The sequence below is a fragment of the Scleropages formosus genome, chromosome 11 (genome assembly GCF_900964775.1).
Source record: "Scleropages formosus chromosome 11, fSclFor1.1, whole genome shotgun sequence".
In the NCBI taxonomy this organism is placed as follows: Eukaryota; Metazoa; Chordata; class Actinopteri; order Osteoglossiformes; family Osteoglossidae; genus Scleropages; species Scleropages formosus.
Window position 1 is genome coordinate 15,297,949 of NC_041816.1, and position 9,929 is coordinate 15,307,877.

The following is a 9,929-nucleotide window of genomic DNA, read 5'->3' on the forward strand; positions in this document are numbered from 1 at the left end:
ACTGAGTATAAAATGAATGACATAAATTATTCCTGAAAACCAGAAAATATACTGCTTTAGTCTGTCCACTTCTCTCTTCTGAACCAGAACATCAATCTCCAGTCCTTATCTGACAGTTCTGCAGGTTTCACATGAGTTTTAATTAATCCCACATTTAACGTGACGCATCAGCTGAAGGAATTTACTGATTGATCAACAATACAGAGCTGAGACAGAGCAGAAACCAGTGTCTTCCAGAGAAGTTTTCAAGAACATAGTATACAATCACAAAAATAAAAAGTCACAAAAATAGTCTATACAAGAGGCTTACATCTTTCCAACTTTACTGATTGATGTATTTGAAAAGTTATTACTGCATATGAACTCTTTTTTAAATTAGTAAAAAAAAAAAAAAAAAAAAAAAACAGGAACACAACTATAAAGATTCCAGAAGGAAATCCTTAAATCTTAGATTCATGAAATCACTTCATTCCATCACAGGGCATTCATGAGTTTCAGAAACACATAGTGTTATTATATAAGTCACAACAGCTGGTGAAGTATAGGGTGGCATTCATCACGTTGCTCCAGGATCCAGTGAAATGCACAGCAGTTCCATTATTAATTGCACTGCAACACAACACAGGTGACAGAAAGTCCACATTTAAGGTGTGGGTCTCTACCTTTCTCCTCTACTCCCTCCCAGCTCTTTCAGACATAAACATACGGTATCTGCATGATTGATGAGCTGGATTTGGCCTGTTCTCTTGTTTATAGAAAGTCAGATACATGCAGGTCAGGTTGTTCTAGTGCATCCCTCCTTCGAGTGAGCTGCATTTAGTGATATTTTTTAGACATGTTATAATTTGTGTTTTTATTCCACACGGACACGCTGAATGTAATATCGACAGGGTCCTCAACTAAAAGTTAAGGAGAGTTTTGTTTTTCATCCAAGGATCACACATAAAGCACTTCCTGTCAAACTGGCACGACTTCAAATGAAAATTTTTTCAAAGTTTCTGGCTGAAGTCCCCGACATTTCACATTTTGAGTTCTAAAAATGGTTCTTACCTTCCAAAAAGATCGGTACAACAGGTTGTAATGTTGGAAAAGGTGCTGTTGAAGACAGAATTTCTGAACACATCCAGGCAGTCCAATGGAGGAACAAACAAAAGCCCTGCCAGACACACAATTTTAAATGTATTTTATATATTTTTATATATGTATTTTTATGGGGAGAGAAGAATGCCTCTGATGTTGGACAAACATACCAGCAATGCACGCATTTACCAGAGATGCACAGGTCCCTGTAAACAGAGCTCTCATCACTGTCTTAGATATATCCCCTCTTCTGGATGGACAAATAGATGCTTAAAAAAGCAAAAACAGGGGTTCAAAACGTGATTACATTTACATTAATTCGTTTAGCAGATGCTTTTCTCCAAAGCGACGTACATCTCACAGAAATACAATTTGTGCATTACATTGGGAGAAAAAGACATAGTTGCAGACATGTGATTCTTAAATAAAACTTTGTTTCTTTCCACTTTATGCACCGATGTTCATCGCATGAGTAGGTGCACAAAACCCAGAATAGACGATTCCTGATCACCTTCCTACATTTTTTTTTTTAAAGGTACACAAATGTATACGTACAATACAGGAGTAGCGGCTGTGTAAAGGCTTAACTATGTATTAATCGATGATTAAACACAAAAATGAAATCAAACAAAAGTAATAAACAGATTACTCATCTCAAACACTAAAATGCTGAAAACAATGTTTCTGAAAGTTTACTCACACAGTCCTCCAATCATGATCCCCAGTGAGGTGAAATTAGCAAAACCACAAAGAGCATATGTGCAGATGGTTTCTGATCTGACCTGTAATTGCGAAAGTGGAGTTACAAACAGGTAATGTATGGCTATTATGTCTGTATGCTTAACTACTTACAATGAATTACTCATTCACACAGTTTTTACCGGAGCAATTCAGGCTAAGTACTTTGCTCAAGAGCACCACACCATGAAACAGTTATTCAGAACCAGAATCGTCAGACTGTAAGGCGACGGCTCTGAATATTACATTGCCTGCCTCGTTCTTAGGACAACCTTAGGTGAGATGTTGCTTTTGGGAGACCTCTGCAGAACTCCAGAAATTTATGCTCATCAGTTGGCCCTGTTTCCCTTATGTAGATCCCTTGAATGTTCATGATCACAGTCATGATCCTGTAAATATTTATTTCGCCAATGTACAAGACCACCTGACTTAACTGATTAACTAAGCCTTAACAACACTAACAATGATGACATACAGAAAAAAGACTGACCGAGATCCATTGCCTTTCCGAATCACTGACAGGTGGCAAACCATTGAGCCTGTTGTTTTTCAGTTTAGAGAGTCTCTCATAGGCCAAAAACTCATTTAGGAACAGTTTGGTGCCAATGAGCTCAGCAGCCACAAAAGACTCCTCATAAGGGATTCCCATCATGAAAGTCACAGGCATGAACACGTAGGAGCAGATCATCTGTGGAGCACAGGAACACAGTTATCTCCGAGAGCTATTAAAGAATTGGATTTGTGGCTAAATTGTTACGTTCACACACCAGGAAGGGAACTCTTGATTTATTGTTTTTTCGCTAATATCCAGTTGCATAAAATGTTAATGGAAATACCTCCAAGACTGAGTACTTTAAAATTATGTTATCAAGCCATTCAAAAGTCTCCATGCCGTATCTCCAGGGTGCAGAATTCAGCCTCAACAGTTCTCACGAAGTAAACAAAGCCTTGTGCTAACCTCCCTACATTGTCAGAATTAGTGTTGCATATATTTTACGTTCCAAACGGACTTAGACCAAGATATCTTAGCCAACCTCTTTTCTAGTTATCCCCTCAATTACTCTCTTCTCAGGCTGCTGGCTAGGATTTGTCCCAAACGTTAGTGTAAAGGACAATATAGAAAAAATTAATGTTTCTGTTTGAAAAGAAAATATCTAATAGCTCATCTTTAATACTCATTAAGTCTTCAGGGCTCTGGTTATGCTTTGATGTAGGGATTTAATCCATCTATAGCCGTGGTGCCAACAACAATCTTCCGCTTCGACGGTAAATGGAGCACTAAATAGAAATTTTTCCAGAAGCCAGAAGAATTCTTCATACCTCAAATGTTATCTCAGGATATCCCACCATCCCTCCAAGCCACTTTAGTGCAGCATTTATGAAGTCCAGTATGGCCAGGAAAGCAATCAAATTAGCAGCAATGTTAGCAACAAGTGCTATTGATGCAGATGCTCCATTGCTGGCAGCCTCCAGGATATTTTGCTCCCCACTTATGAAACAGAGCAATCCATTGTTATGTTTTTTTGTGTTAAAACAGAGAGTTAGTACAAAAAAATGTGATAGCCAAAATGACTCATTTTTGGAGTTTGAAGTGAGCCGAGCACACACCTGCTGTCCACCTTGATCTGGTCTTTAGTCTTGAACTTGGTTTTACAGGTCTCAGGGTAGGAAAGCTTTGCTAAACCCAGGGCACAGGGGGCTGCCATTACAGAGGCTGAAATTAGGGAAGCTGCATCAATCTGTCAAAGAAAAATAGCAGATGAACAGAAATAGCATATCCTCTTGACCACCCTTATCATACCTGACTTCTGAACTGTGACCTCCGCACCCACACCCCCCATCTACAATGACACCAGCCACTTTAATACGATCTGCAGAGATTGTCCTCTTATGCCACTGACAGTTTCTGCTGAAACGTCACTTAAATTGCTGTCTATCCCAAGTATAGCTGCTGTATTTCTTTAATACACTCCACATTGACCTACATTAGTCACACTAACCCTCATTTCCACAATTATTGCACAAAAAAATCTTACTTTTTTGCACTACCACTTTAAAATCTGTTTACATTTGTATTTATTGAATTGACCACACCACTGCACTTTATCTCATAGTGTTTTTAGTTTGGTAGCTGGTTATTGTAAATTGTTGAGGTAGTAATAGAATATATTGTTCTCTATGTTCATACCATGGTCCAGGAGAAACGCTGTTTCACTCCTGTGTATGTCCTGAACATATTGTAGGAATGATAATAAAGTTGACTTTGACTTTGATATTCTGAAAAGAGTTTATTGAAAGACAGATACTGAAAATACGAACAGAAATATTGCGACTTTCAGAGATCCAAAAAACACGTTTCCTTTCGCTTTAGACAGGCAATTCTGTGACATCAGAAAAGGACATACAAAAGGATAACTGCACTTATGGACTCACTCCAAATGAAATGTATGCTCCCATCACACTGCCTGCAATAGTGGCAAAGCCACCAGTCATCACTGCGTGGATCTCAGATTTGGTCATTTCTTGCAGATAGGGCCGGATAAGCAGTGGAGCCTCTGTCTAGAAGGAAAACATGGCAACGAGAATTTGCACTGTCATCAGCACACATATTCAACATAAATAGTCAGTCATATTTTAGTAAATTTTGTGTAAAACAGAAAATGTAGGTGCACTAGTGAAGCTAAATCCACAAAGGGTTCTGTTAACCATGTTTCATCTTAAAGTCATAAATACAATATGCCTGTGTGTAGGTGCATCACACCTGCCCGACAAATATGTTGCCTGCTACACTCAAAGTCTCAGTGGGAGAAGTTCCCATTGTTATCTGCATGATCCATGCGATCTGTAGAACAAATATGAAAGCACTTTCTCTTAGAAAAACAGCCATACAGATGTCAGTAGATAGACTGCGCCACTGATACATTTTATTTTACCTTGATAATGATCCACTGCATGATTCCAAGGTAATAGAGGACAGACATTACACTACTGAAAAACACAATGATGGGTAAAGCCTGAAGAAAAAGGAGATAATCATTGTAAATAATAAAAAATAAATGCAGATTAGATGAAGAGATTGTAAATAAATGTGGTTTACATAATGTAAATGTCAAGAACTATATTTGGTCAAATGCACTGATGCAGCATGCTGACCTGAAATGCAAAGGCTTGTGTGACCAGATCATTTCCAAACACAAATGATGATCCTGCAATGGTGTAGTTTAAGAATATCTGCAACAACAGAAAAAAATATTTCTACACTGAGAAAAATGAAGCAACATATTATGAACAATTTGAACAATTAAAAAATATCTGCTACAAAAAACCTTGTACATCTCAAAGAAGTGGGTTTTTATTTTATGGGGGATATGATTCATGCAGTGCCAAAGTTATATTATTTTTAGATATACTCCCATTGCAATTATCACATTAATAGATAATTAACAGTCTATTAAAGAGAAATCAAAAGACAATGGTAAGTAAAGATTTTCATCAGATTTACCACATCAGTTTTATTGTACTAAGTGTGCCAAATTATATAAATGATTTTAACAGTTTTTACCTGTACTTGATCTCCAAGCCATTTGAAGGCTGTAAGGCCTGGTTCAGTTCGTATTACGAAGAGGCCAATAACAAACTGCAAGCCAAGACCCCAAAACACAGCTCGCCATGACACCTTTGACCACAAAAAAGCAATAATTTCTAAGAGGTCCTGCTTGTGAAAATGTCATCCATCACAGTAATTCAGCCGCTTGTGGGCTTCTCACAGAAAAAAAAGATCTGAAGTCACAGTGAGAGAGGTACAAGTGTAAAGAAAACCCAACGAGCAAATTGTTGAATATAAGGTACGAATACCAATGACTGCAATGAGTCACATGCAGGGCATCTGTAGTTAAGGAGGAGGCAGCTGGAACATGGGTAGCATTCCACATTTTTGCTGTTTAGTTGCTTACTGCTTCACGGTGAACAGAGAAAATGTATATCAGGAGGAGAAACAAGCAGATGCCTCCAAAGGAGATGAGCTGCTCAGGACGTTTGGATGTGTCCACTGCCAGCCAGGTCACCAAGAGAGCCAGTACCACCACCAGGAACACCCTATGAGCACATTTCCTTCCATTATTCACGGAAGAGACGGTGTAGACAGGTAGTGCAGTGGTTAATAACATAGACCTGTAACCTTAAGACAGTTAGTTGGTTCAAGTTCCCAGTGGGCACTATCAAGTATGATGCCTTTGAGTCTGAATTACACCTTTATAATACTGGGAACTTTCAAAGTCACTCAGGCAGAAGAGGTGTCTCTGCAATGGGGAAAATGCCAGTTTGCAGTTTCCAGATCTCTAGCAGCCAGCTGTGAACGCCGAGGAGAAGGTTTGTGTGTTCTGCTTGGAATTGCTCACCATTTGAGCCATCGCACGTTGCCTCTGAAACATCTCTCAACAGGTCTGAAGCATCGCTTTAAGCTGTCTCCTTTGTATCTTTTCACAAGGTCATAGATGATGAAGAAAACAGCCAGACAGTTCAGGACTACAAGAGCAATGGCCCTCTGGAAATTTAGCACACAAGCCGCAATGAAGTAAGCTACATAACCTGGGGGGGAAACAAACAAAAACCTAATCCACTGAAGCAGAGATGAATATTTGTAGGTGCCAGGTAATTAGTCTATATAGACTGATCCATTTATTCTCACACACATGCATGCTGAAGCCACTTGTCCCAAGCAGGGTCTCGGGGAGCCAGGGCCTAGCCCAGTGACACACGGTGTAGGGCATGAGGGGAAGGGGACACACCCAGGAAGGGACACCAATTCGTTACAAGGCACCCCAAGCGGGACTCAAACCCCCAACCCACCAAAGAGTGGGACCCGGCCAAACCTGCTGTGCCACCACACCCACACACCCACACACACACATTTTCTGAACCGCTTGTCCCATATGAGGTCGCGGGGAACCGGAGCCTACCCGGCAACTCAGAGCGTAAGACCGGAGGGGGAGGGGACACACCCAGGACGGGACGCCAGTTCGTTGCAAGGCACCCCAAGCGGGACTCGAACCCAAGACCCACTGGAGAGCAGGACCCAGTCGAAACCCACTGTGCCACCACACCCCCTTCCATTTATTCATGCATTATCAATAATAACTGTTCCATCCAATACAGCAGTTATTTATACATGTTAATATTGAATTAAAGTCATATTGAACCATATGTGATCTCTTTGTTACAATAATGATCATGTATCAATTTCACTTACCTATATGCAATACTTATATCAGTCTGAGATGTTGTACATATACGCAAGCTATTCATTATATACAATTTAGCTACAAGTATGATTTTAAAGGCAATTCTTCTTCCTTTATCTGGGCTATTACTACTCCAGCAACAGTATAGACAGACAACAGAGGAAAAGGTCACTTACCACATGAAAGTATTCCATAAACAATGTACTTAATAGTTTGGGACTGTTCTTTACAAAAACTCTCTGCTTTGAAAAGACTGAAAAACAGAGAGAAAACTATCAGTCAGTTCCAGTCTCTCAAAGCATATTAGCACTGGGCAATGCATTACATTTCAAAACCTTTAATATCCTTATTCATTTTTTATTGAAATTTCTGGTCGCATTTTTGTTTGCTCAGTTGTTATTCTGTGTCATTTCATTGTTTGCTGAGATTTTTTTCAGTTCCTCTGCTTTTGGTTACAGTGATTTATATACAGAGAAGGTTTATCGTTTCCTTAAAAGAAAAAAATATTCCATATTCACAGGTTGTTGTTTTTACTTACAAGTCAGAAAAAGCATGTTGGGAACTTTTACACCCATTACCCAAAATACTAGTCCACTGTTTATCTACAGCATGTGACTGTATAAATTGAAGTCCATGTAATAATTTGTTGACTGCAGATTTGAATCAGATCGAAGTTACGGTTACAAATTTAAAAGCATACTTAAAGACACTGAAATAGAACATTAATGGCAAGAATAAAACAGTTGAAATCATCAATGTTCTCAAATTACACCAATTTTATAAGCAGTTTAAATTATCCGCACCTGCCACCAATAAGAGTGACCAGGAATAAAGAGGCAGCTCTGTCTCACAGGCCCTGTGACAAGGTTGCGGAATCTCTTTAACTCCACCGCTCCCTGTGCGAAAGCCTAGCACTGACCGTCAGCTTCTTGCCCTTGCTACCCCTCCTTGTCCTTTTCCCCTGGTTCCCCGATTCCTGTCCTCCCAGTTCCGGACCTCCTGATTTATCTCCCCGACCTCGATTCTCGTCTCGTCCCCGGGATAACGTCTGCACGTCTCAAAACCCTTGCTTGTCCCCTGGCAACGACACTTGCCTGTCCCTTGTTCTAGTTTGAATCAATAAACAACCCGCGATTGGGTCCTCACCCTCTCCTCAGTCTCCCGTCCACATGACTGACATCCGTGGTTTGTTCCTCCTAAGAGAGAAATAAAGAAATTTTGTCAGTATTAAAGCTTTTAAAAACACACACACACACATCTTCAGAACTGCTTGTCCCCTACGGGGTCACGGGGAACCGGAGCCTAACCCGGCAACACAGGGCGTAAGGCTGGAGGGGGAGGGGACACACCCAGGATGGGACGCCAGTCTGCCGCAAGGCACCCCAAGCGGGACTTGAACCCCAGACCCACCGGAGAGCAGGACTGCGGTCCAACCCACTGCGCCACCGCACCCCCTACTCTTTTAAAAACAATTTTATGTAATTATTTTTGAATTAATGTAAACATATTTTGCTTGAAACCCTTACCTGTAATTCAAATCCACAATTGGTTATCCCTTGTCCATTAGAATTGGATACTTCATCCAACTGGTTTTCAGATGCAGCCACTGAAAAATAGGTTGTATACATTTAAATGAGATACAGCAAAAGCATGTCTTTATGCAGCTCCATTCTCTGTTGATGTCTGTCACTTGTTGCATTCTTTCCATGAACTGAAGACAGGACTGTAAAGTGAAGAGTCCATTAAAACTCCGCATTCCCCTGGAACAGTTTTGGAAATTAGAAGCTCAAACAGAGGAAACGCTACAAGGAAACACCGTTTTACGAATTACATTCCTCGTTATTATCAGGTACATAAAACTTTGTAACTCTTTCAGACAAGCCTCTAAAAAGACAAAGTACATCATGCAATAGCTTACTCATTACAGGTCCTTTTACTGGCCGGGCCACGGTGCAGTGAAAGAAAAACTTCTCAGTACCATATATTTAACCTTTTCAGAGAATAGTACCACTGATTAACAGTGGTTAAAGAACGATACAGTTGTCTACAGAGTTGTCTAGCTGTTAACTTACTGCTAAAACTAGGAATCATCCAGATGTGTACTTGCACATCCCACAAGTTCGTGATACAGTGATAAAGGCTCTATTGAGAAACTGATAGCCAGGGCAATAAAGAAAGAGTATTGCATCACAACACCAACCAACCAACCAACGTCAACAACCACTTGTTCCAAGCAGGGATGCGGTGAGCCGGAGCCTATCCCGGAAACACAGGGTGCGAGGCTGAAGGGGGAGGGGATTCACTCTGGACGGGACACCAATCCATTGCAAGGCACCCGAAGCAGGACTCGAACCCCGGACCTGTTACACAGCTGGCGCATCACAACACTTAAATCATAAAAATGTGTTATAATAAGATTTTCCAGAGAATGTGGTATTTCACATGTGAATTCAACTGTAAATACATTTTGAAAAAACTTCCAAACTACTACGTGCAATTTGTAGTGAATGCACTATGTGACTCAACAGGGAGGTTCACAGTGAATGGGAAATGCATGTATAATTCTTTTACCCATGCAGATGTGGTGCAACATAGGTTCTTGTGCAATATCACAGAAGTTACACTACTGGCCCCGGGATTTTCAAAACAAACCAAAAAGTATACATTTAGCTAGTCCGGTCTTTTTCAAAGGTGCTTATCCAGGGAGGGGTACAGGAATATCAGAGTCAAACCAGGGAAGAATAGACCTTAGGATAGGTAAACACTCAACACTGGACAGCAGGGCACTGGCATTTACTGAGAATTAATGGTTAATTCAAAGTTACAAATTCAAGTGAACAGCATATCTTTGGAATGTGGAACAAAAAAAAA

General features: G+C 40.3%; 1 protein-coding gene across 1 annotated transcript; it reads right to left on the minus strand.

Annotated features, from left to right (window-relative positions):
* Nucleotides 1–485: 485 nt before the first annotated feature.
* Nucleotides 486–9,183, minus strand: slc28a1 (solute carrier family 28 member 1). The gene is made up of 18 exons (XM_018763428.2): nucleotides 8,977–9,183; nucleotides 8,585–8,664; nucleotides 8,205–8,254; nucleotides 7,235–7,311; nucleotides 6,216–6,405; nucleotides 5,772–5,913; nucleotides 5,381–5,494; nucleotides 4,972–5,049; nucleotides 4,752–4,832; nucleotides 4,580–4,660; nucleotides 4,252–4,377; nucleotides 3,427–3,557; nucleotides 3,139–3,307; nucleotides 2,309–2,506; nucleotides 1,781–1,862; nucleotides 1,251–1,349; nucleotides 1,051–1,156; nucleotides 486–609 (listed from the first exon to the last, which is right to left on the minus strand). Exons 1-18 carry the CDS (start codon nucleotides 8,978–8,980, stop codon nucleotides 495–497), a joined length of 1,923 nt encoding a protein of 640 aa, XP_018618944.1. The 5' UTR covers nucleotides 8,981–9,183; the 3' UTR covers nucleotides 486–494.
* Nucleotides 9,184–9,929: the final 746 nt, after the last annotated feature.